At 35.4% G+C, this 27,044-nt stretch overlaps 1 protein-coding gene across 4 annotated transcripts in view; it reads left to right on the forward strand.

Moving 5' to 3' along the window:
- KIF18A (kinesin family member 18A) overlaps positions 1-27,044 on the forward strand; it is a 100,033-nt gene that overhangs the window by 11,683 nt on the left and 61,306 nt on the right. For all 4 annotated transcript variants that reach the window (XM_023550768.2, XM_003412309.4, XM_023550770.2 and 1 more), the window contains 9 exons: positions 4,236-4,604; positions 9,329-9,486; positions 12,753-12,857; positions 13,327-13,437; positions 15,328-15,525; positions 19,475-19,651; positions 21,376-21,450; positions 21,672-21,784; positions 26,266-26,428. In XM_023550768.2, coding sequence (XP_023406536.1) covers positions 4,280-4,604; positions 9,329-9,486; positions 12,753-12,857; positions 13,327-13,437; positions 15,328-15,525; positions 19,475-19,651; positions 21,376-21,450; positions 21,672-21,784; positions 26,266-26,428 — 1,425 coding nt within the window. In that variant the 5' untranslated portion in view covers positions 4,236-4,279. The remainder of the gene's footprint in view (positions 1-4,235; positions 4,605-9,328; positions 9,487-12,752; positions 12,858-13,326; positions 13,438-15,327; positions 15,526-19,474; positions 19,652-21,375; positions 21,451-21,671; positions 21,785-26,265; positions 26,429-27,044) is intronic.

Here is a 27,044-nt window from a genome sequence, read left to right on the forward strand (position 1 = left end):
ACAAAGAGGCTAAATTGTTTGCCTGTTACCACACCTAGTATGCGGTAGAACTGGGATTTTAACCTACACTTATCTACCTTCAGTCTCCAATAATGACTTATTGAATTATTTAGCTAATTAGTTAGCAAGCAATACCTTCCTACCTTGAAATTCTAACGCTTACTTTTAAATAATCACATGGTGTTTTATATGCTTATTTTTTAGCCGTTTTATTTGTGTATATTTTGCCTGTTGTTAAAAAAAAGTACATCTCTTAAAGTCAAAGACATTATTGAATATTTCTAAAGCTTTTAAAAATATGCTGGAGTTTTAGAAATGTTGGGGGCTGGGGGAAAGTTTTTCATATCCCAAGGAATGTAGAACACTTGTTGTTAGGTGCTGTCAAGTTGGTTCCGACTCAGCGATCCTGTAGAACAGAGTAGAACTGCCCCATAGGGTTTCCAAGGAGCGGCTGGTGGACTTGAATTGCTGATCTTTTGGTTACCAGTCGAGCACTTAACCATTATGCCACTAGGGCTCCTGTAGAACACTAGCCCAAGCCAAGCTCAGTGCTGTCACGTTGATCCCGACTCACAGAACACTACTAGCCTTTAATAGACAAGGACCAGAAATGTTAAACATCCTCTAACACACGGAACAATTCCAAACACGGAAGAATTGTCCTACTCAGAGTACCCATTGAGAAACAGTAAGAAGGTGACCCCAGTCACTTTGAGAAGTGGGGACAAATAAGAGAATTGACACTTATAGAATGCCTAGACACTTAGTATTTGTTAACTCTTTTAGCCTTCACAACAACCCTATGAGGTATTATCTCTTTTATACTAATGAGAAACCTGAGACTCAGTGAGGTTAAGTAACTTGCCCAAGGTCATGGGACTGAGGTATAGGTGCTTTATGGGACTTGGCTAGACAGAGAAGCTCAAGGATGAACAATGAACAGAGTCATAAGTCACCTGGGACCTGACTGTTGGAATCCAAATGACCATCCCTTCGTCTTCAGCATTCTATTTTTGGGGAAGGACAGAGTCCTAAAAAGGCACAGCTGTGTCCAGTGTCTGCTGCTTTTAGACTGTGTTGGCCTTATTTGAATTCTGTCTAAAAGTATATGATATTTTACCTTTAACGTTGCTGGTATTTCTCCCATTTAAAAAAATAAACATAAACAAAAAATGTTTTTGCCCTTCTTCCCCCACCACCGCACCATTTCTCTGCTCTCTTTTGCAGCCATACTTCATGAAAGAGTTGTCTATATTCACTGCCTCCTCTCCCATTCAGGCTTTTGTCTCCACCACACCCCCAAAATTGCTCTTCTCCTGGCCTGTAGTTAATTCTCTGTAAGTACTTGACCTAGTAGCGTTTAACACTCCCTCCTCCTTGATATAAAGGTTTCCCAAAAGTCTTTATGTAGTTTTAAGCTTAAAGCTTAACTCCATTAAGACTATGGAGGCAGCCTTCACCTTCTTGACTTGGCTTCCAGTTGCCTTTACACTTCCACTTGGGCGTCTTAGACTTAAGATGTCCAAAACTGATCTTCTATCCTCCCCCCGAAAATCTGCTTTTCACTTAGTTGTTTGCATCTGAGTTGATGATAATGCCATTCTTCCAATGCTCATGCCAACCAAATACATTGTTATTATTCTTGAATCTTCTCTTTCTCTCATACCCTACATTTGTCTATGAGGAAATCTATTGGCTTTACCTTCAGACTGTGTACAGAATCTGACCACTTCTTACTGCCTCTGCTATACCATCCTGGTGTGAGCCGACACCAACATCTTTTGTCTGTATTACAATGGCCTAACCAGTCTCTATTCCCTATAGTATGTACCTACATAGCAGTGAAAGTTATTGGAGTATGTCACTTCTCTGCTCAACACCCTCCAGTGGTTCTTTATCTTATTCAAAGTAAAAGCCGAAGTTCTTTTCATGGCCTGTATCTCTTACCTCATGTCTTACTACTCTTCCCTTTGCTCACTCCATTCCAGCTATAACACCAAGTACCCATGTAGCACCTTTACACTAGCCATTCCTTTTATTGGAAAGTGCTTCCTCTAATATCTGTGTGACTAACTCCCTCACCTCCTTCAAGTCTTTACTCAAATGTTACCCTCCTGCTCACCCTTATTGCAATTGACGACTCTGTCCTCACCCCAGCATTCCTTATTACCCTTAATCTGTTCTATTTCTTCCCATAGCACTTATTACCTCCTAGCATAACATGTAAGGTCTCTGAGTGATGCAAAGGGTTTGCACTTGACTACTAACCAAAAGGTTGGTGGTTCAAATCCACTTAGCGCCATAGAAGCAAGGCCTGCTGATCTACTCTGATTAGATTACAACTATTAAAAACTCTGTGGAGTGCAGTTCTACTCTGAAACACGGGGCCACTATGAGTCAAAAATGACTTGACAGAAATGGGAATATAATATATAATTTTGACGGACTGAGTGGGTTTGTTATTTATTTTCTCTCTTCCAGTTAGACTGTAAGGTCTCTAAAAGCAGAGTTTTTGTGTTTTTGTTTTAATCTATTTTATTAATATATTCTAAGAGCCTAAAAAAATGCCTGGCACATGGTAAACAATCTGCAAATAAGTACATAAATGAATGAATACCAAAAAAAGTTTTTGTTTTTTTCTTAATCTTCAAATTCTGGGTTATTTTCTGCATGGTCAAACCAAAGCCATTACCATCGAGTCAATTCTGACTCATAGCAACCCTATAGGCCTGAGTAGAACTGCCCCATAGGGTTTCCAAGAAATGACTGGTGGATTCGAGCTGCCAACCTTTTGGTTCCCAGATTAATGATTATTGGAGAAATGATGTTACAATAATATAGTATGTGATATTTTGTAAAATAATATTGCTTTTCCTATCTTCATTTAAGACAGTAATATGTCAGACCATACTTTTTAAACTTGCTGTCATTGATGTTCCTTAAATTTGCACAACATTATAGAGCAGTGACTAGGGGCCATATGGCTCTGAATATATAACAAGGTATATACCATCTCTATCACCTTCAGACCTGGGCTTGCTAACTGATGAATCTTTGGAACTATTTTTAACCCTGTTGGTCTCTGAGATACAGGTAGAGACCAACTTGGATCTATCATTTTCCACTGCCAAGAGGTTTACAGCCAAGATCCCTTTTACTACAAATAGTTCAGAATCAAAGGCTTTCCCTTCATTAGGATCCTGAAAAATCATTTCCTATCCCTTCCCATGACCAAGCTAAAGTAGTGCTGGAGGCCTTGTGAAAAAATCAAAGCTGGATTTTTGGGATTATAGATGATTTAGCTATATTGTTTGAGTTTAAGCTAAAGCCCACAGTTTGACTAATGTTTTAGGTAAGAAAATTTATCACAGCTTTTGTTTGTTAGGTCTAGGGTGTTTTAAGTGCCCGTATATATTTCTGGAAACCCTGGTGGCGTAGTGGTTAAGTGCTACGGCTGCCAACCAAAGGGCCAGCAGTTCGAATCCACCAGGCGCTCCTTGGAAACTCTATGGGGCAGTTCTACTCTGTCCTGTAGGGTCGTTATGAGTTGGAATCGACTCAATGGCACTGGGTATATATATTTCTGGAACCCTGGGTGGTCAACAGTTCAAAACGTCAGCAGATCAAATCCACCAGCCACTCCATGGAAACACTATGGAGTGGTTCTACTCTGTCCTGTAGGCTCGCTATGAGTTGGAATCGACTCCACAGCAATGGATTTTATTTGGTTTTTTAATGTATATATATTTTTAGTGGCATTAACCAGGTGAATGGAACAGAACTGTCTTAGTTACCTGGTGCTGCCTTAACAAAAAAATACTTCAAATGAGTGGCTATACAGAACAGAAGTTCAGGGTGTTGCTCTGGTGGAAGGTTCTTCTTTGTCTGTTTCACCTTCTAGGAGCTGGCAATCCATGGAGTTCCTGGGCTTGCAGGTGCCTCTGTGTTTATGTGGCGTCTCCTCATGTGTGTCTCTGTGCCTATTCTGCTCTTTTTGTAACTCAGAAGTGATTGGGTTTGGGGCCCACCCTACTCTGATATCTGATTGACATAACAAAAGAAAACCCCTGTTTCCAAACAGGGTCATCCTTATAGATACAGGGGTAAGGATTTTTAACACATTTTGGGGGGGGGGGGCAGAATTCAATTCATAATAATAACTCTTTTTTTATGAATATTGTATTTGCTACAAGTAGAATTAGTACTAAAACATTTATTTTCCGTTTTAATTTCAGGGACATACTCAGGCATTTATATAAACAAAGAAATTAAGATAACAATGTCTGTCACTGAGGAAGACCTGTGTCACCGCATGAAAGTAGTTGTTCGTGTACGTCCGGAAAACACAAAAGAAAAGACAGCTGGATTCCATAAAGTGGTTCATGTTGTAGATAAGCATATCCTAGTTTTTGATCCCAAACAAGAAGAAGTCAGTTTTTTGCAAGGAAAGAAAACTGTTACTCGAGATATTACAAAGAGACCAAATAAGGATCTTAAATTTGTATTTGATACTGTTTTCGATGAAACTTCAACTCAGTTGGAAGTTTTTGAACATACTACTAAACCAATTATTCGTAGTTTTTTGAATGGATATAATTGCACAGGTAATTGTTTCAGTCTGGGGCTTAATTTTTACATTTGATTTCAGTTTCGCATTGGGAGGGATATGTAAACATCTCTTTCTTTTAAATTAATTAATTTTAAGGGGTTTGTATGCTAAAAATTCTTGCAATACGCTAACTATAAATGTAGAATTTCTTTTAAATTTAGTCATCCTATATAAATCACATATCATATGTGAAACTCTCAGAGTCTTGATGGTTCCTGTAGACAGTTAATATTATATATTATTAAAATTTATAATTAATAAATAGATTCCTGTAGTTTTCCACTATGTCTCACATCCTTTCTCTTTCCTGTGTTTCTAAACCACATAGTTCTTGCAATTAACAAATTTCTCACCATTTTTATTTGTAAATATTCCCACTGCTTACCTTTAAAATCATCTATCCCTGTGGAATGGGCAGACATTTCTGAATACCTGGCGTTTTACAGCACCATTATTCTTTATAGTACTCTGAAATAAAAATGTTAAAAGCCCTTATTAACTGAGTAGTTTATGCTCTTTTAACATGTCATCAGCCCAAGAAGCATCTCTGGTGGTTTGGAGAGCCCTATAGTAATTTACCTACCAAAAAGGCCATGTTGCTTGCCTAGAGAGATACCCAAAATGGCAAGTTAATTGAGTGCTTATACAGCAATTAACACCATTATTAATACTGTATTTTTGTAATGTTCACTATGTATGACATTTCCCCCCAAAAGAACCCCAAAACTGTAACAGATTTCCTGTCTTTCATGGACTCATTCAGTTTTATTATAGAAGACTTACCTTCTTGGTCAAGCAAGAACAGAATGTGGTTTATTGATTGGGACTGCCGTGATTCTTAGTTTTAAGCAAACACTCTTTCCTCTCTCATGAAACTTCATATTGTCTCTAGAGATATTTAAAATTTTTGACTCCAAAAGAAAAAACATCTACCAAACTTACACAGAATCTTTGGTTTCTCCTTGGCTTTACTTTGTGTTCAGATCTACCTGTCTTAAGACTTCTTTATGTACTGGTTTACGAAAAACAGAACAAACTAAAACATACATCAATTTAATTCATTTTACTAAAAAAATTTTTTTGTAGGTTTTTAACATTTAGTGTGGTTCTCTGGTTTAATATATAAAAGTATTATCAACAAGTAATAGTATGAGGACTTAATGCCTTAACTGGATATTTTATTGGGTTTGTTATATGTAATTCAGGGAGTGCATTTTTTATACACTTGAAGAAACACGAGACTTTTATTTTGTACTGGATAGATTCTTGAGAACAAAGTAATTTGCCAAAAAGAAGAATTTTAAAAAGAACTTTATAAGTGGTTGTATTGAGTGCCTACTCTGCCAGGTGATTTGTTAGGCAGCTCTGTCTTTATGGAGCTTACACTTATAGGTACAGTGTGATACATGCTATAATAGAGGGAAGTGCAGCGTTTAGAGAGACCTCAAATGAGTGACTAGAACCTTCTACCGTGGGCAGTCAGGGAAAGCATATAAAAGTGGCATTTGTGCTGAATATTTAGGAAAAAGTAGAAGTCTTCCAGCTGTATTAAGCAGAGGAACTCTCCAGGGCAAAGGCAATGGAGTAGGAAAAGAACAGTACAGTCAGGGAACTTAATTTAGTATGCCTAGATCATAGCAGGAGGAGACGAAGCTGGAGAGATAACCAGGGCCCTTTCATAGAGTGCCTTATAATATTCCAAGGTAAAGAATTTGAACTTTCTCCTGTAGCATATATTCAAATTTCTTTTTCATAAAATTAATTCTGTACAAGTTTCAAAGGATGGATTAGAGAAGATTAAGATTATAAAATAGGTAGATTGATTAAAATTTGTAAGATTACTGTATTTTTCGCAAATAATACACCCGTGAAAGTAATACGCACAAACACGTAATGCACGGAAATGAAAAAATTATGTACAAAGTTCTGGCATAGCACACCCATGCATATACCACGCATGTCTCGTGGTTTTCTAGAAGTGAATTTTGGCCTCATTCACCTTCATTCAGTAGTCCAGAAATGATACTTTTGATCATATTTGTGTAATAAAGGTATAAGCCATGATCAGGAAGTCATGGATCCATGACTAGTAATCAGAAAATAAACAATTGAGACTATGCATTTTTTTCTGTTAAGTTGATGATTGTATCCCCATCGCTTCTGAGTCATCAGTTGGAACCTTGAACCTACTGAAGCCTGTCCATAAATTACATGCCATTCATTGGAAGTGTAAACAAAGTTAAGCCTGCACTGGCATGAATAGCATCAAGTAGCTATCAAGAATCTCGATTCAATCTGCACTGACATAATTGTCACAGTCATCTTCCAACTCTGGCTTTTAATTGGAGGAGTAAACAAAGCAAAGCTGAATGAGATCGCTCTTGGCTCAATGGTTGAATGTAAAAACTTTATCAGATCATCTTAAGTGAAACCATTAAGCTATGTTAGGTCTACTTATTTCATAGTCTAATTATGATTATTATTTTGGGGGGGTTTTATTATGTCTTATTAGCACCAGTGTCTTTGATCAATGAGCATAAGTCACCTCAGTCATATGCTTGTGAGCATGTAAAAAGACATTTCTTCTGCACCTCACATATGAATTTTGCAATCTCTTTGCTAGAACCAGCCAGTTATCAATTACATTGTGAACATGTTTTTTCAGTTTATAAATCTAAATCCTAGAACCCTTTAGGATCATGGCAGGAATTAAACACAAGTCCTACACCACCAACATCAAACTGAAAATCATTGTGAAGGAGGAAGAAACAAGCAACAGAGCAGCAGCAAGAGTTTGAGGTTAGAGAGTCATCCATTTGCTAATGGAGAAAGGAGAAAAAGGAACTGGAGGAAATGAATCCACAAGATGTGCATGTTATGGGCCCAGAGCAAAATGGCCTGAGTTGGAAAATGAAAGAATGGATTATTTCTCAAAGGGAGCAAAATAGAGCTGTCTCTATGTTGTAATTCAGATCAAAGCAAAGCTTCTGGCTTATGAAAGGGGAATCCCAGATTTTAAGGTGGGTTTCACCTTTTTTTTCACCTGGATTTCTAAATTCATGAAAAAGAATGGCCTTTCTGTGAGGATGAGGACCACTGTAGACCAACAGGTTCCAGATGACTGAGAGAAAAAGATAGTCAACTTCCATAAATTCATGACCAAAGAAATCTCTGAACTCCTCGGTATCTCTGCGATGGACATGATTAATATGGATGAGGTTCCAATGTCTTCCGACCTTCCGGCCACCAGGACTGTAGCTGCTTTAGGTACGAAAACTGTAGCCATTACAATCACTGGGCATAAGAGGGCTTGCTTCACTATAGTCATTTGTTGCACTGTGAGTGGGGTAACGTTAAAGCCAATGATGATTTTCAAGAGAGTTACCATGCCCCACAAAAAACTGCCCTCTGGTGTGGTTCTTCATTGTAATAAAAAGGGTTGGATGGACTGTGATGTTATAAAAGTATGGGTAGATGAATGTTATAGGGCCAAGCAGGAGGGATTTTTTTTTTTTGAAGAACTCTTTACTAATTTTCCATGCCATTGCTGCTTACAAAGAAAAAAGTGTTCAAAATTGTATTAACTAGTGCCAATATAGCAGTCATACCTGGTGGCCTTACCTTTAAGCTGCAGCCACTAGGTATAGCAGTCATCCACCCATTCAAGACTTTGTGAGAAAAGACTGGGATGAATGAATGCAGATTTCATGAATTTACACCATCAGACTGATGGAAGCGGGTAACATTTACAAAAGTCTGCAAGTGGGTGGCTTCTTCCCTGGGGGAAAATAACACCAGGAACCATCTGCAATATCTTCAGAAAGGCTGGGATCATCTATCAGCAGAATACCAATGATGAAGATGAAGACACGGAAGGCAGTGATGATGACATCAGTTCAGATGTCACAGAAGAGTGTCCACAGGCAGGGCTGAGATAATTCAGTGGTGATAGTGATGACGGATCAGACTTTGAAGGGTTCCGGGAGTCAGATGATGATGATAATAAGTAAAATGGGCTGTTTTAAGATGAAAACACGATTTCTTCTGGTGACTTTTATTTATTTCAAAGACATCGATAATCAGTAAGTATGTTTCAGTTTAAGATTTATAAAAACAATAGAATATGAACGTCATCTTGTTATTGTAGTTTTAGGCCTAGGATCATTTTTTGCTTGCTGATTTCTAGCTCTTCATGCATTCATACTCTTTGGTTTCAACATGGTATCCCATTTCCATCACGAGCCTGTTACAGTTCACCATTGTTTGCACTTTTAAGAAAATATGCACATTAAATGATGTTTCAATGAGATCAGTTTTATCCCAGTAACATTAAATCCATTGGACAGAAAAAAAAGATGACACTCATGTCAGCAACTGGTAAGAAAATATTGGTATAACGTGCTTATGAAAATGCACGGAGATATGTGCGTTTTGCAAAAGCGTATAACACTGGTGTTATTTGTGTAAAAATACGGTAATGTGGAAGAGAGGGAGCAGTCTAAGATGTTTCCTGGGTTTCTTGGCGGAGGGGGAATGGATGAGTGATGATACAGGAATAAGCAGATTTGTGCTCAAATTCCCAGGCTTTAAGGATAAGACTATAAATTAATTTTGTATCTTTTGGGTTTAGAGTTACTGTTTAGTATATCCACTCAGCCATAGATTTGTGATGTTATATGTCATAACAAAAAGCTTTGATCCTTTTTTATAAAAACTTAGTACTTGCTTATGGTGCTACTGGGGCTGGGAAGACCCACACAATGCTGGGATCAGCTGCTGAACCTGGAGTCATGTATCTAACAATGTTAGATCTTTACAAATCCATGGACGAGATTAAAGAAGAGAAAGTATGTAGTACTACAGTTTCTTATTTGGAGGTAAGTTGGCAATCATTATTTAGATTGATCGACAGTACTGATAAATCTTTAGGAAGTACCATGGACCATTAAAATTAGACATATACAGGAATTTTCTCATGAATTAAAAAAATCATTAAAATTCCTGATTTGGGGTATTTGTTATGCATCTTACTATTTTCTGGGGTTTTTGTTTTGTTCTTGGCATAATTTCAGACATAGAAAAGTTGCAAGAATAGTACAAAGAACCTCCAGATGTTACACCAGATTCCCCATGTATTACCATTTTACTACATTTACTTTCTCTCTGTTTGTGTATAATGTACTCGTTTTCCTGAACTATTAAAGGAAAATTGGCAAACTTGTTATAAAAATAACAAATTCACTTAAAGAACTAATGTATGATTATTAAAATCAGAAAATTAACAAGGATACAATATTATCTATAGAAATTAATGAGATTTTTTTAATTATTCTGATAATGTCCTTTATTGCAAAAGAACATCAATATCATGAATTGCATTCAGTTGTCATGTCTCTTTAGTCTTTAATCCTGAATTTTTTTTTTGAGTCTTTGTATTTTATGACACTGTCATCTTGTATAATATCAATTTGGGCTTGTTATGAGTAGTCAGATTCAAGTTATACACTAACAGAAGTGGTGTTGAGTAGTTCTTATTGCTTCTAATGAAAAGGATTATGCTGCTGATTACTCTTATTACTGGTGATATTAACTTTGTTTAATTGGATTATGGTAGTGTCTGTAAGGTTACTCGGCTGTGAAGATACTATTTTAGCCTATGTTTTTTTTTTTTTTTTAAATTGATAAGTACCTTATGGGGAGAATATAAATATCCTCTTATTCCTCAAACTTTTATCCACTAGTTTTATGGAATGTCCATTGATGATTCTTGCCTGATCGTTTATGGTGATTTTTTAATTTAATCATTTTTTCTGCATTTATTCATTGGCTTTCTACTGTGTGAAAGAGCTTTCCCTTTTACATCAATGTGGACTCTTGGATTCTTAACTTTATTCACAAAGTTATAATTCCTTACTGTATTTATTTGGATGCTCAAATTGTACCAGATTTAGTCAGTTGAAGCTCCTTCAAGCTGCCTCCTATGTCCTTTTAACATAACTCCATCATTCTTTAAGGCCCCCTACCCTCTCTTAGTCATAGCCGGCATTCAGCAAATGCTTACTAAATGCAGACCCTCTGACTTTGCATTCAGGTAGTCAGTGTTTCAGAAACAGTTCAGTGACTTTAAACCCTGATTTCACTGCTCTTCATTTCTGGTGTCAAAGAAAATTTCTAGTATTCACAGCTCTCTATTGTCATCTTATAGTTTGGTCCAGACTGTTTTTTCTTCACGTTCTAAGGCTGGAGTAAGATCCTATATGTTGCTAGGAATTTTCTTGTTATTCTATAGAACCTGGAGCTAACGGAATTAAAACTCATTTCCTATAGTTAACTAGTGAAAAGAATTGTTCTGAATTCAAGTAGTTAAACAGGGCAGCAGTATTCATCATTTCCTCCTTAGACAAAATCAAACCGAGCCCGTTGCCGTCAAGTCGATTCTGACTCAAAGCAACCTATAGGACAGAGTAGAACTGCCCTGTAGGGTTTCCAAGGAGTACCTGGTGGATTCCAACTGCTGACTTCTTGGTTAGCAGCTACAGGTCTTAAACACTATGCCACCAGGGTTTTCCATGGAAACCCTGGTGGCATAGTGGTTAATTTCTTCCGTAGATTCTTTTATAATTAGGGGAATTTTAAAGTTTGGTTAATTTCATGGTTTTGGTTTTTTGTTTGTTTTTAATTTTTTTTTTTTTTTTTCCTTTTAATCTGCTTTCATTTTATTAGTGGTAAGGCGATTTCTCTGATGGAATTCCATCCAGGCTGTGCATCAGAATTGCCTATGGAGCTTGTTAAAAATAGAAATGCCTGGGCCTCACCCCCTGGATACATTAATTTAATAGGTTTAGGGTATCACCTAGGCAGTTATGTTTTTTTAAAAGCTCCCAGTTGATTCGGATGCATAGACTGGCTTAAGAGTGATCGTTCTAATTGTGTATTTGGCATGATTGAGGTGGGTAAGGAGAAGCAATAGAAAAGTGATTGCTGCTTATCAGAAAAATATCTTCAAAAACTTTCTGTTTGTATTAAATCATTTTACTACGCTTAAGAGTTTATTACACTTAAAAATAATTTTTCATTGTAGAAAATTGTACCAACAATGAATTATCACTGTGGACTATTAAAACCTGCAAGTAATTTACACAAAATAATTTTGAAGACTTAATTTTGTCAGTAATAGCTGTAATTGTCATTTGGTAGGCAAGCAGTAAACATTGTGCCTTTAATAACTTCATAAAATCAGTTAATAATATTGTTTCTGTAAATTACTATTAAAAAAAATTGCCAGAGATATAAAACGCAGATATGATCGGATACCATGGAGTAGCATGAGGGATTTTGGGCTCCATTCCCTGCTCTGATCTTTGTGAACATGGACAGTCAACTAACCTTTTCATTCAAATGAAGAGGGTCCTCTTATGGAATTCATCATTAGGAATAATATGTTAAACTTAATATAATTCAAGGATAAATAAAGTTAATACCATCTATCCTTGATTAAGGGTTCTCTTTAACTCTTAAGCTCTAAAATTTTTAAAATGCACAACACAAAATGTTAAGTATCCTCTTCAGCAAGAACCGTGCCATCTTCATACAACTTGCGTTTCAGATCCACTGGAATTTCCCAAGACCATGTGCCTTCTATATTTCCAGGAAATAAGAAAATGCAATTTCCACTATCTTACTTATCTCTCATTATAGACATCAAGTCAGGAATAATGGGGTGAGGGTATAATGATTCCAATTTGAAGTTTCAATTTCAAACCTAGGTAATTAACTCTTCTGTTATCTGAAACCCTGGTGACATAGTGGCTAAGTGCTATGGCTGCTAACCAAAATGTCGGCAGTTCGAATTCACCAGGGGCTCCTTGAAAACTCTATGGGGCAGTTCTACTTTCCTATAGGGTCGCTATGAGTCAGAACTGACTCAACGGCAGTGGGTTTTTTTTTTGGTTTGGTTATCTGGGATGGCAGATGAGGTATCCTCATGGCAACATGAAGTAAAAGAGGTGCAATAAATAAAAGTGAGCTGCTGCTTGTCTTCAAGAAACAATATGCACATGTGGCTGTGTGTGTGCTACCATGTGCACGTGAAGTTATTACTATTTTTCCGTCAGTGCTAAAGTTTTTTTGTTGTTGTTTTAAGGTATATAATGAACAGATTCGTGACCTCCTAGTAAATTCAGGGCCACTTGCTGTCCGTGAAGATGCCCAAAAAGGGGTGGTTGTTCAGGGGTTGACTTTACACCAGGTATGTGTTATAAACTTATTTTTCCCCTGATAGAATAGCAATTGTAGTTATTTTAGCCATTTCCGTCACTACTTCACTTACCTTCCATCTTGTTTGGGAAAGAAGAAAACTAATGAAGTACAGAAATAAAATGACCAGGGTATGTCTTATTCTCATTTTACTTTCCTTTGAAATAATTGAATGAGCTTTTCTTTCAAAAGTCTGCTTGAAAATTTAATATCATGTGTTATTCTGCATCATGCATTTATTTGTTGTCTTCAGAGAGACTGGAAGAATTTTTTTTTTTTTTAATTTTCATATAACACCCAGCAAAGTACTAAGCAAATGATATGTAGTCAATATTGAATAGGATTAATTAAATTTACAGAAAGCATTTTCTTACATTTTATTTAATGTTTAAAATTTTTCTTGTGGAAAGTTTATTGAAAATTTTAAAAGTAGATTATGAATTTGTATATTTTTCCTCTAGCCCAAATCCTCAGAAGAAATTTTACAATTATTGGATAATGGAAATAAAAACAGGACACAACACCCCACCGATATAAATGCTACATCTTCTCGTTCTCATGCTGTTTTCCAGGTAATAGGCCACTAGGCTATCACTTATAAAATTGAATTTAAAACCTTTTTAAGATCCAGGTATTTTCTGTTTTGAATTTTTTGTTGCTACTATATTTTTTTTTTTTTTTTACTATGTGTTTTCATTAATGGAATGTGTGCTGAATCATTGACTATGTCTGAGTTTTCAGTAGGTAGTGTGGATTTTTTTCTTGCCTCATCCCACCAATCCTACCCTCAGAGTCCAGAGGAGCATATGTGTGCCAAATAATTTTTATCAAAATTCGTATTTTACCTGTTAAAAATACTGATTCAGAACCACCTCATACAGTAACCTGTAAAAACAGTAGTTTGCAGCACAGGCCCATTTCTTCCATTTCAGACATTTATACAGGTCCCCGCCTGATGGCAACATGTTTTGTCTGTGGGAGAGTAACTTCCCAGTAAACCCCAGAGACGGAAAACATAGGTGGGCTTTATGTGTCCCTCTGGTCATGAAAGTTAAATAAAGCCCAATTCATGAGGAAAAAAAAAAATCTTGATTTATGGACTTTGCTACTTCTCAGCACTTTCTTTATTTTGCAGCTTTAAGATGATTCTGTCACCAGAATATTTAGAATTAAAATGACATAAATCAGAAATGTAAATTTTCATCTTCATGAGAATATAGGTTGGGAAAGTGGTAGAGGTTTTTTTTTTTTTTCTTAAGGTAGTGAAAAATATTTAATCTTTCCAATCAATAATTTTGTATTCAGGACAAGGCTTTGTTCTGAAAATCTAGATTTATAGAACCAATAAATTGGGGAAGTATTGATTCACTTTTTTAAAATATTTGACCATTGGGATCATGTAATTAGTTTCATCCATTAATGAAGTACGATTCAGTTGATACTGTACTTTTTAGGAGTGCAACTCCAAAAAGAGCAAAAGCATGGATAAGTAGCTTTCTAGTTCTGTTAACATAAGATTTATTTTAAGGCCTCATTCTGGTGTATGCCATTCAGTGTTTATAAGAAAGAAATTGTTTTTGAAAGGATTCATATCTGAGGTAGTCAAGACATTCAGAAAGTCTCCAGTATACAAAATTCTACTCATCTTTTCTATTCTTACTACTGGCTCTTCTGTTAGTTCATCTGTCAGTAGTCAAGACATTCAGAAAGTCTCCAGTACACAAAATTCTATTCATCTTTTCTATTCTTACTACTGGCTCTTCTGTTAGTTCATCTGTCAGTAGTCTTAGAGAAATGTTTATGTATGACTCCAAGATTTCCCTGAAATGTCTTAGATCCCACTTTATAAGAAAATCTAATAAAAGTGTTTTATAACAGAGTAAGAACTTAACCTTCCTCATGTCTTTTAAGTTTGCCATCTAATATATTTTGCTTAAACTGCTGCAAAGTAACTTAAAATAGTTGAATAATTATGTTTTATTCTAAAGGACAGTTAAATTACAGGTGTACTTAACCACCTTTTTTATATATAATATTTCCTTAATTATAATGGTATGCAACAATTTAGTAGTTGGATTTAATCCCCTCTTCAGTTTGGGTCAACATTCATATTTAGCTTACTATTGCTTCCGTTTTCTCTTAGGAACATTATTTCCAGAAGACCTATATCCACACCTGCCATCTCTGATAATTCCATAATCTGGTTCAAGGGGTACCAGAATACAAATAGCTATTGTTTTGACCTTCTGTCAGGTCAAGAGTTATTTGCCTCTCATGTTTTTTCTCAATTTTGCTAACTAGTTTTGTTACTTGTAGATATCAGTTGGATTATACCTTGTTCAGTTTGTTTTTAAAATGAGAGTAATTTTTATTTTATACTCTTAAAAATAAAGTATATGTTTCCTCTTTAATATTGTTCAATTTTATCCTCATTTTTCCTATTCATCTTTGATTTCTAAAAGATTTATTTGCGACAACAAGAGAAAACAGCAAGCATCAATCAAAGTGTTCGTATTGCCAAGATGTCACTCATTGACCTAGCAGGGTCTGAGCGTGCCAGTGCTACAAGTGCTCAGGGCATCCAGTTTAGAGAAGGCACAAATATTAATCAATCACTTTTAGCTCTTGGGAATGTCATAAATGCCTTAGCAGATGCAAAGGTAGGTACTATATATATAAATATCATTTGGAACATATATAATTCCTAGAAAGGTATTAATATAATTTCATTTTAAAGTTCTGTTACAAATCACATTTCAAGAGCATATCAATAATGTTTACATACAGATCAAAGATCTCAAACAGCCCAGTCTTTCAAATAAAGCATGTTTTTTTTAATTTTTAGTTTTATTAATAAAATTATGTTGAATGAAAAGTAATAAATATTAAATTGATGATTAGTATTTTATGATCCCTTTAAACCCAGACCCAGTGCCATCGAGTAGATTCCAACTCATAGCAACCCTATAGGACAGAGTAGAACTGCCCCACTGAGTTTCCAAGGAGTGCCTGGTGGATTTGAACTGCCAACCTCTTGGTTAGCAGCCATAGATGACCCCTTTATATAACTTAATTTGAACTTGATTTTTTAAATGATTATTTAGTGATTACTATACAGTCAGAATCGACTCGACGGCAACGGGTTTGGTTTGGTTTAGTTATACCACAGCAAGTATAATATCTGAATTGACGTGGAAACAAAAAAATGCATATTTTAAAAAACAATTCTGTTCACTTTAGTGTTGCATATGTGTAAAATTGGGCTAAATATTAAGGAATGTTGATTTTTCTTAAGGAGAGGAAGAATGGTTTAAGATATGATAGTAAGGAAATCCCATAATAGACTAATATTTACTAGATGCTTTGGGGGCATTTAAAAACATTTTGTATCTATAATATGCCAGAAATGTTTGTGGTGACACATCATACTTGACAACTTATATCTTTGTGAAAACAACATCTTTTTTTAAAATTAAGATTTTATAATTCAGGTTTAAGCCGGGCACAAAGGCCTTATGAAAATTCTATTAAACTGTTCAAAATGTTATATTTTAATTTAATATAAAATGGATTCTTGTAAGAACTTGGGGAATATTAAAAAAAAATTATTAAAATCACATGAAGGTTGAAGAAGCAAGATATCTTCTATATTCTAAGGTAAAGTCTCAAATAAGCAGACAGTGTAATATAGAGACTGGTTTTCTAAAGTTAAGCCATTCCTATGATTTGTAATTGACTTCTGTTTTCAGTTAAATGAATTTATTTTAAAAAGATACTTTATGTCACTCCATGAACTGAAAACTAATATTAAAGAAAACTAATATTACACGCTATAAATGGTAGATAATCATAAAATAAGCGCAGTGGAAACAAGATAGTGTTACTAAATTCTGATTGTGTACTGTTGCCTGCTGAAGGCTCTGAGAAACCAGCTTTCTCTCGCTTAAAACAGAGGTATGAAGATAATAGACAATTATCCACTTTTCTGATCAGTTCCAACCTGACACCAGCCACCATACAGCACTTCTTTTTCTGGATCTAGCCAGCCTAACTACTGCCTAGGTCAGATCTCACAAGTTAAAAGAATACTGTCCTTCAGGCTAGCAAATAGGCAGACACACCCACAAGTTTGGGAGTCTATATGACACCCTTATTTCTTACCTGCTGGCCACAGATTTGGAGTTTTCCTTCTACCCCTTCAGGGTACCAGCTGCAAGTTCGGTAGTTCCCCCTGGGCTCCTTCACATCTGACCTGTGGCTCCCACTACTTCTTTGGTTTCAATAATTCACTTGGAACAACTCACAGAACTCACAAAAAATACTATACTTGTACAATTATAGCTTTATTATAGCAAAAAATATATATGCATGCATAGAAATTGTTAAACGGGGCATGGTTTGATAGTATTGCATATAAAGTTTTTTTTTTTTTTTTTAACTTAATACACAAAGACACTCAGGACGAGGTCTAGGAGACTTCCTAGCATGAAGCTACCATGTCCCAAGGAATGTGCTACTCTCCCATGTAAACCCATGTTTTTCACCAACCAGAGAGCTTGTGACACTGCCGTGTCCAAATTCTTTATTGGGGCCTCATTGCATAGGCGTGACCTCCATGAGGTCAGCTGATAATCAGGCTACCAGGTGGTCTGTGTGACCTGGTGTCCTATGCTCATTTGCACAAATCCTCAGGTGGTGTTTAGATACCAAAGGTAACTCAGTTACTCAGGAAATTCCAAGTGTTTAACTTCTCAGGAAATGAGGGCAAAAACCAAAAGTTAAATTGCGAACTCCCCAAGTGTTAAAGATACTAGCACAACCTGCTACATTGTCTCTGAAGAATCAGAAGATATTAGAAGAGAATTGAAAAGAAAACTTTATCAATGTTGAATGTTTGTCCTATATATGTGATTTCAAGTAGCAACAATGATGCACGTTCTACACTGTTTGGGAAAGACTGCTATAGTGAAAAGCATGGGACTACTGGGAGTTGAGGAACCTAGCTCTTATTTGTAGCTCTGAATTACCAATTGTGTGACCTGAGGCAAGTCATTTCTCTTTTTGCTTAGCTTCAGTTTCCTCTTCTGTAATATGAAATATTTATGTTGAATAATCTCATATTACTTTTAGCTTAACATTCTAATTAATAAAAATACTCGGTTTTTATATAGAAGTTGTACTTTTTTGGGAGATTTGTTACTTTAAAGTCAGGCATGTACCTTTTAAATAAAAGAAAAATCAAATTTTAAGGAAACTTTATTGGCGCAGTGGTTAAAGCAATTGGGGACTAACTGAAAGGTCAACAGTTTGAAACCACCAGCTGCTCCATGTGAAAAAGATGTGGCAGTCTGCCTCCATGAGGATTCACAGCTTTGGAAATCCTGTGGGACCGTTCTCTCTGTCCTTACAGGGTCACTGTGAGTCAGATTGATTCGATGGCAATGGGTTTGGTTTATTGTGTGTTCAGGTGAAGTATCTCTAAGATTGTAATTATGATTTATATTGTGTCTTTGTTACTAAAACTCATTGCCGTTGAGTCAGTTCCCACTCATAGCATCTCTGTTAGGTGCTTATTTAACGAGAGTAGTTGCTTTCTATGCCCTGCCGAATTCTTATTGTGCCTGTAGTATATTTGTAAAGGAGCCCTAATGGCACAGTGGTTAAAGCACTCAGCTGCTAACCAACAGGTCAGCAGTTTGAACCCACAAGCTTATCTGTGGGAGAAAGATGTGACAGTCTGCTTCTGTAAAGATGACAGCCTTAGAAAACCTATGGGACAATTTTATTCTGTCATACAGGGTCGCTGAGTTGAAATCGACTCAATGGCAATGTTTTTTTGTTTTTGTTCTTTAGTATATTTGTATGCTGTTGTTAGCTTCCATCAAGTTGGTTCCCAACTCATGTCAACCCCATACACAATGGGATCAGATCATTGTGATTCATAGAGTTTTCATTGGCTGATTTTTCTAAAGTAAATCGGCAAGCCTTTCTTCCTAACCTGCCTTAGGGTAGAAACTCCATTGAAATCTGAAGTTTTCGGCACAACATATAAGCCTCCACTGACAGTGGTGAGCGGTGGTCGTGCCTGAGGTGCACTGGCCAGGAATCAAACCTGTGTCTCCCACACTGAACCACCACTGTCCTGGTATATTTGTATACGGCATATATGTTTACTTTTGTATCTTAATTCCTTAAAAAAAAAAAAAAAAAGAATGGAAATAATTTTAAATAAATGTTTTATTTTAGAATAGTTTTAGATTTGCAGAAAAGTTGCAGATAGTGAAGAAAATTCCTATATACCTTATACCTAGACTCTCCTGCTGTTAACATCTCACATTAGTATGGTACATTTATGGCAACTAATGAACCAGTATTGATATATTATTACTAACTAAAGTCTATACTTATTCAGGTGGAGATGTGATTTTTAAATAGAGAATTTGTTTTATATAGTCGCTGAATATTTCATCGAGATTCATTATCATCAGTTGGATCACCAATTATAAGTGTGGGCAAAGTTGGGCAGTGCTTAAATTCCTATAGTGAAGTGGTAGCAAGTTGGCATTTAAATGTGGAAATGACATAAGAATTCTTTTTTTGTTCTTTCAGAGAAAGAATCAGCATATTCCTTACAGAAATAGTAAGCTTACTCGCTTGTTAAAGGATTCTCTTGGAGGAAACTGTCAAACTATAATGATAGCTGCTGTTAGTCCTTCCTCTATGTTCTACGATGACACATATAACACTCTTAAGTATGCTAATCGTGCAAAGGACATTAAATCTTCTGTAAGTATGTTTACTCTGCCTTTGTGGTTACTGTGTGTATATTTTATAATTCTAATGAAATTATTAACTTTAGGGGTATGTTTCTGCTGAGTTAGAAAGCTAAGGATTAGAAATGTCCTTACTGTCATAGTTAACTAAACATTAGCTCAGACAGTTAAACCATTAAATATTTTGATGACATATATAATAGTTATTATTCTATTATGAAGTCTTTTGGGAGATAGGATGCTATAGTACCTTTCTTCCCAACCTTTTTACATCATGGCACATGCTATTTGGATGGCACTCTGGAGTAATTAGCCAAGACTTTGGCTACATAGATGTTACCTGAAAGGATCAGTTTCTCACCACGCTGTAATACATTTATAGCAGCCAAGGTGATGCTCTGCTTTAGCCCAGCACCAGCATTTTCTACCTGTGTAACTTGGATATGTTACTTAATCTCTGCAAGCCTCAGTTACTTCATCTGTAAAATACATATAATATCTGACTCGTAAAAAAAAAAAAAAAAAACCGTTGCGGTCGAGTTGATTCCAACTCATAGCAACCCTAAAGAGCAGAGTAGAACTGCCCCATAAGGTTTCCAAGGAGCGCCTGGTGGATCAAACTGCCAGCTTGATCTCTTAATCACTATGCCACCAGGGTTTCCATCTGCCTCATAGTGTAGTTGTAATGACTAAGTGGAATGACACATATTAATTATCAGAAGCAATACCTGACACAAAATATGCGTTCCAAATATTACTTCCTTTTATCTAACTTTGAGAGATTTTATTTAAGTTTATAAGGTAAATAGCCTTTTCTAAATAATTTCTTTCCACATTCATGATGTTGGTGTAATCAATCTCTGTTTAGCTCTAAAAATATGATAATGATTGGTTAGTTCATTATTTTTTCCAAAACTTTGGGATGTTTAAAATCACAGGATCTCAGTATTGGAAGAGACGTAGAGGTATACTAGTGTGATTACTCCTCTTCCCCCTTACCTCTCTGCCATTCCCATTAAAGGTCTGAAGATGAGCACGTTATTGTCATCCTTACGCGAATGTTTATATACTATTTATATAATTAGCTAGTAAAGATCATACTAGTGTATGGGGGTAGAAAGGTTTTTCACATACTTTTTAACGTAATCCTTACACTAACGCATTGAGGAAGGCATTGTTTAGCTTCACCTTACAGTTGGGAAAGGCAGTACTCAGAGACTTGTAAATACTTCATTCTAAGTCAGTTAAGTGAGAAGTTGGCAGGGCCTCCAAATCAAGGACTTGGACTTAAGTGTTTAATGTTCTCTCCACTATTCTATAGCTGCCAAACAACCCATATTATTATAAAAAGGATTAAATATAAGAAGTCTGTAAAACCTAGTTGAACTTATGAATGAGTGGTGCATAAAATTAACTCTGAATTTCTTAGAAGTCAAAGGAAATAGACACTGGGCAATTTATATTGTCAATGGTTACTTCTCAGGTAGTTAAAAGTACTTTTCTAAAGTAGTAAAGCAGTTTCTTTACAATTTCATTTACATTATTAATGTGCTCAGCATATCCTTACATAATGGATTTTAAAATGAACATAACTGGTCGTGATTGTCACATGATAATAATTATCTCAAATTCTGATTGAATGGAGACTAGATTAATAAGGACATAATGCCATTTTGGTTGTATATATAACTGAGTGATTATTATCTGTATATACTCATTTGTAAATTCTTTTAACAGTTGAAGAGCAATGTTCTTAATCTCAACAATCATATAACTCAATATGTAAAGATCTGTAATGAGCAGAAGAAAGAGGTATGTCTACTTGTTACATTGTTATGCTAATCTCCCTCAACTCCTCATTTTTGGAACTCTGCAATCCTAATTGTTTTAAAACTTAATGAGTTTTCATATTATAATTGAAATCTGGTTTATTCAGTTATTTTTCACTACTGAGGTTTTGCTGTACTTTTAGAATGATGGTCATGGATAATGGAGACTTGTTTTGTATTTTAACTGTGTTTTCTGTCTGCTAGATTTTAATGTTAAAAGAAAAACTAAAAGCCTACGAAGAACAGAAGACCTTTGCTGATGAAAATAACAAAGCAAAGGTAATGATGTCAAACCCTCAGGAAAAAGAAATAAAAAGGTAAAAAAAGATCTCATTTTGAGGAATGTATATTTTTAAAATTCAACCAGATATTTAATATTAATCTCATTATTTGTTGAATAAATTTACTTTTCCCCAAAAGAATTAAAACAATTTTAAATTCTAAAGTTGTTTTAGAAAGGTAGCAAGGGATTTCTGGACCAAACAATTTTGGGAATTACTCCTTACTGGAGGAATCTAAGAGACTGACAAAATACATCAGCATATTAAAAGGTCTGAGAATCCTTTTAATAAAAGAATCTATTCAACTTTGATTAGAATTGTGTAAAGTTAAACTTATTCCAAATTCTCCAGAGCCAGTTTTCTGTTTCACCAGTATGAGAAGCTAACCACAACTTAAACCCATAGTTTTTCTCATTGTTTTATAATCTAGAGTTTGTAGGAGTCTTGGAGTGCGTAAGGGGAACAGGAAGACTCTAGCTGACAGTGATTTTCAACCTAGCTTCAGCCAGAACAACTTTTCTTTTTGTTAAATCAAATTAGTAAATTGAGGTTTTACATAAGATATCCCTAATTTGAAAAACATTTTTTTGTCTCCCTTAAATGATTCTAGATTCTAAGATAACTACTACCAATAATAATAATGCCACTTTATTTTTGTATATGGCTTTGTAGTTTTTGAGATTTTTAGACCCACGTTAACCTCATGACCACTACAACAGCTTTATGAAATAACAGAAGGGAAGTATTGTTTCTTTACTTACAGATAAGGGGAAGAACTATAAATCACATCCTTCAACTCTTAATCGCTTTGCTGCCATACTGTGCTACTTGACAAGCATCATAAGTAATTATGACAGCTTTTTCTATCAGTGACCGTGAATCACTTTTTCATATAGCAAACAGTTGATTTATATATTGATACATTACAAGAGATCTGTTTATACTGGAGATTTTCTAAAGTGCTTTAAGTTCTTTTCCACTAATCTTTCTAACAACCCATTCACAGGGTAGCAATGCTTTTATATTATTAGTCTTACGATGCTTTTTGTTATAGCCCACCAATTTTACATTGTTTTTTTAATTAAACTTAAGTGCAACTGACTCCTCATATTGAATTAATCTCATCAAAAAAGCTTTGCGCATTGATGTATTATTAGTTGTTGTTGTTATTATTTTGTTAAAGCCCAAGGTGGGTTTGGCCCTCATCCACCCAGATATCTCCTTTTTTTAATGCAAGCTTCTTGAATGGTAAAGAAGTCACCAACTATTCAAATTTAGGGTCATCGCTTGCATAGAATGGAATAGCTCAGCAATATTTAATCAGGCCTAGTTTATCAATACCTCACAAGTACAATGTTGCTGCAGATCACTCATAAGCGATTGCAGCAATACATCAACAGGGAGCTGCCAGAAACTCAAGCTAGGTTCAGAAGAGAACATGGAACAAAGGATATCATTGCTGATGTCAGGTGGACCTTGGCCGAAAGCAGAGAATACCAGAAAAGATGTTTACCTGTGTTTTATCGACTATACAAAAGCATTTGACTATGTGGATCAAAACAAATTATGGATAACATTGCAAAGAACAGGAATTCCAGACCATTTAATTGTGCTCATGCGAAACCTGTGCATAGAACACGAAGCAGTCGTTCAAACAGAACATGGTAATACTACGTGGTTTAAAGTCAGGAACGGTATGCATCAGAGTTGTATCCTTATTCACCATACTTATTCAGTCTGTATGCTGAGCAAATAATCCGAGAAGGATTTCATTTTACTTGGATCCACAGTCAATGCCCATGTAAGCAGCAGTCAAGAAATCAAATGACATATTGTATTGGACAAATCTGCTACAAGACTTCTTTAAGGTTTTGAAAAGGAAAGATGTTGCTTTTAGTACTAAGGTGTGCGTAACCCAAGCCATGATATTTTCAATCACCTCATATGCATGAGAAACCTGGACAATGAATAAGGAAGACTAAAGAATTGATGCATTTGAATTATGGTGTTGGCAAAGAATATTGAATATACCATGATCTGCTAGAAGAACAAACAAATCTGTCTTCGAAGAAGTACAGACAGAGTGATCCTTGGAAGCGAGGATGGTGAGACTTCGTCTCATATACTTTGGACATGTTATCAAGAGCTACTAGTCCCTGGAGAAGGACATCATGTTTTTAGGTAGAGGGTCACTGAAAAAGAAGATGGCCCTCGAAGAAGGTTTAACTCTGGCTTCTACAATGGGCTCAAACATAGCAATGATTGTGAGGATGGCGCAGGACTGGGCAGTGTTTCTTTCTGTTGTGCATAGGGTCACTATGAGTCAGAACTGGCTCAATGGCACCTAACAACAACAGTTTACCAATTAAAACCTTACAGATGAGTAGACTTTTCTGCAGTTTTGCCTTTAAATTGTTGATTCTTTCTTTCTGGTAAAATGATTCAGGAAGGAGATGACCTCAACTGTGAAATGAGCATTTTTTTAGATATTTTTTACATTTCAACCTGATCTTTAACCAACAGTAAAAACTTTGAGTTTTAATTTCTGGCAACATGTTAAATAATTTACTTCTATTTATAAAGAAAGTAATGATAAAATTGTATACCCCATAGGCTTTGTCATTTTCCTTCAAAAGTAACTGGCTCTTGAAAGAAATATATAAAAAACTTTTACCTCTGTCAATCATATTGTTACATAGGATTTTCTTTATTGCCATAATTTTTTGAAATTTATTTTTCCACAAAAATATAAAAAACATTTTATGACATTTAAACATATAAAGGGAAGAGTGTACAGTATTTGTTATGTGGCAAAGCTATTTGGAAAGAGTATTCAAAAAGGAAATCATAAAAATACAGTTGTTCTTTAGACAGTAATTATAAAGCTTTGCTTTTGACTATTCTAAGAAATTTGTGAGTGTAATATTCATTATGTATCTCCTAAAAATATTGGTGCTGATTCTTGTTTTCTAGTCACTTGAATATTTTAGATGACTAGGATAGTTATTGTTAGTCAATCTCTTAGGACACTTTCTCTTTAAAAATGATGCAGTCTTTTAAAAAGAAGCTCTCTAGAAACCTTCTTTGATCCTAACTCTCTTCTTCATATCCTAATCAGTAAATGCCACCAACTAAGATACGTCTAGACCACAAAATTTAAAAAATTGACAAATATTTCACTGTGTCCTTGGATAAAGTGTTACAGAGAAGCTAAGAAATTATCTTTGGGTATAACCTAAAGATACCTTATCAATTCATTTACTGGCATTAGTATTGTTGTAATATAATACAATTAAATTGCAGTGTCTGTACATATTTGCCATGAAATATTTATTACTTTTGACAAAACTGCAGTAAAGTCAATGTGTTGTGGCTTATATTCATTCCCAGTAGAGTTTCATTAAGAACTACTGACGTAAATTGGCAATGTTTTTACCACAGATCCTTACAAATATATCTAAAATTCTAGCCAAAGAACATTTATTTTTAAATGCATATACATTATTACAGTTTCATTTTAAAAGTTTCACAGTTCATTTTCCTTTGAGATTTTTGCCTATATGTAACTGCTTGTACTGCCACTGTAGCTCAGAGCTGATCTATGAGTTAAAAGCACAAATAAATTTTTATAAAAGTAGAATATCACTGTGGCCAATATTCTGCTGACCCTGGAAGATACAAGATAACAATTTTCAGGGATTTCATAGGAGTTAGTCATCTTGAGGCCTTGGCATCTAGAGGAGATCTGGGTCCAGCTCCCCAACTTTGGTTTTCTCAATGTGTATTGCCCTTTGGAGGAAACACACTATAGCAGCTTTTCTGGGTTTATCATGTTCTAAACTTAGATGTTTTGGGCCCTGGCAGTGTCAGTTGACTCTTATGCCAGGCTGTAGGGGGTATCTAACCGTATGGCGTGTTTTCACTGGAACAAATTCCGAAGCTGAAAACTGGCTCTCTCACCTTCCCTAGGGGGCCTTGGAGCACCATGTGATTATGCCTCCTACTGCTTATTTCTTTACAGTGAGCCAGCACCAAAATACAGCACGATGCTGTATAGCTGCTGGAGCCTCAGGAAGTGGGCTAACAAGTTGAGATTATCATCCTTTTCCCACAAACATAAAATAATATTTTTGCTAAGCAATTGTATCATATACATAAAAAATTAGTGTAAACAAAATATAGTATGTTACTAATCCTAGAGGCGTTATGATACCTGCATATTTGAATAACATGATCTTTCGTGGGGGATAGAAGGAGAAAGAAATTTAACTTAGTAAAATTAAGTTTAATAACCCTTTCTAAACAAATTTTTTTATATATATAATTTAATCAGAAACAGTTACCCTGACCCACTTGCTGTTTATCATTGGGTCTAAATCTGTGAGTGCTGTATATTCTTTTGTTCATGTATTTCTTTAAGTAAACTCTGTATGATTTGTAATGCATTTCATTAAGTAAAGTTTGTATGATTTATCATAAAATTAATAAGATTCTATTATGTATTTTATTTTCGGTAGATTTCAAGAAATTCTGAACTGCTTGTTCCAGAATCGTGAAGAAATCAGGCAAGAATATCTAAAGTTGGAAATGTTACTAAAAGAAAATGAACTTAAGATGTTCCATGAACAACAGTGCCATAAACAAATAGAAATGATGTGTTCTGAAGACAAAGTAGAAAAGGTGTTTAACAATTGTATAATTAAATTTTAAAGAATATAAAAACATGGGGACTTCCAATTCTAGCAACTTGACAGGTGTATTATTTTCCTAGGGCTGTTGTAACAAAATACTTCAAATTGAGTGGTTTATAAGAACAGAAATTTTTTGTCTCACAGCTCTGTACATTAGGAATTCAATATCAGAGTTTTGGCTAGTCAGTTCTTTCTGAGGTAAGGGCTTTGAGCATCTGTTCCATGCTTCTCTCTTAGCTGTTGGTGATGGCTGGCAATCCTTGGCATTCCTTGACTTACAGATGCATCACTCTAATTTTGTGTCTGCGTTATAGCTGTCTTCCCTCTGTGTCTGTGTTTCTTATAAAGTCTTCACTCATGTTACACTAGGACCCACCCTACTTCAGTATGGATGGCCTCATGTTAAGTTAATGTGTTGGAGGGAGGGGTAGAACTTCAACATATCTTTTTAGAAATACAATTCAATCTATAACAATAGGCAAGGTTACTTAATCTCCCATTCTTTACAAGCACCAGGAAATGCTGGAGGAAATGTAGCAAACATTGTTGTAAATGTATAACTAAGTGTACAAGAGACAAGGTTAAATTTCTAGGTGTCAAAAACT

Source organism: Loxodonta africana, chromosome 7, assembly GCF_030014295.1.
Source record: "Loxodonta africana isolate mLoxAfr1 chromosome 7, mLoxAfr1.hap2, whole genome shotgun sequence".
Lineage (NCBI taxonomy): Eukaryota > Metazoa > Chordata > Mammalia > Proboscidea > Elephantidae > Loxodonta > Loxodonta africana.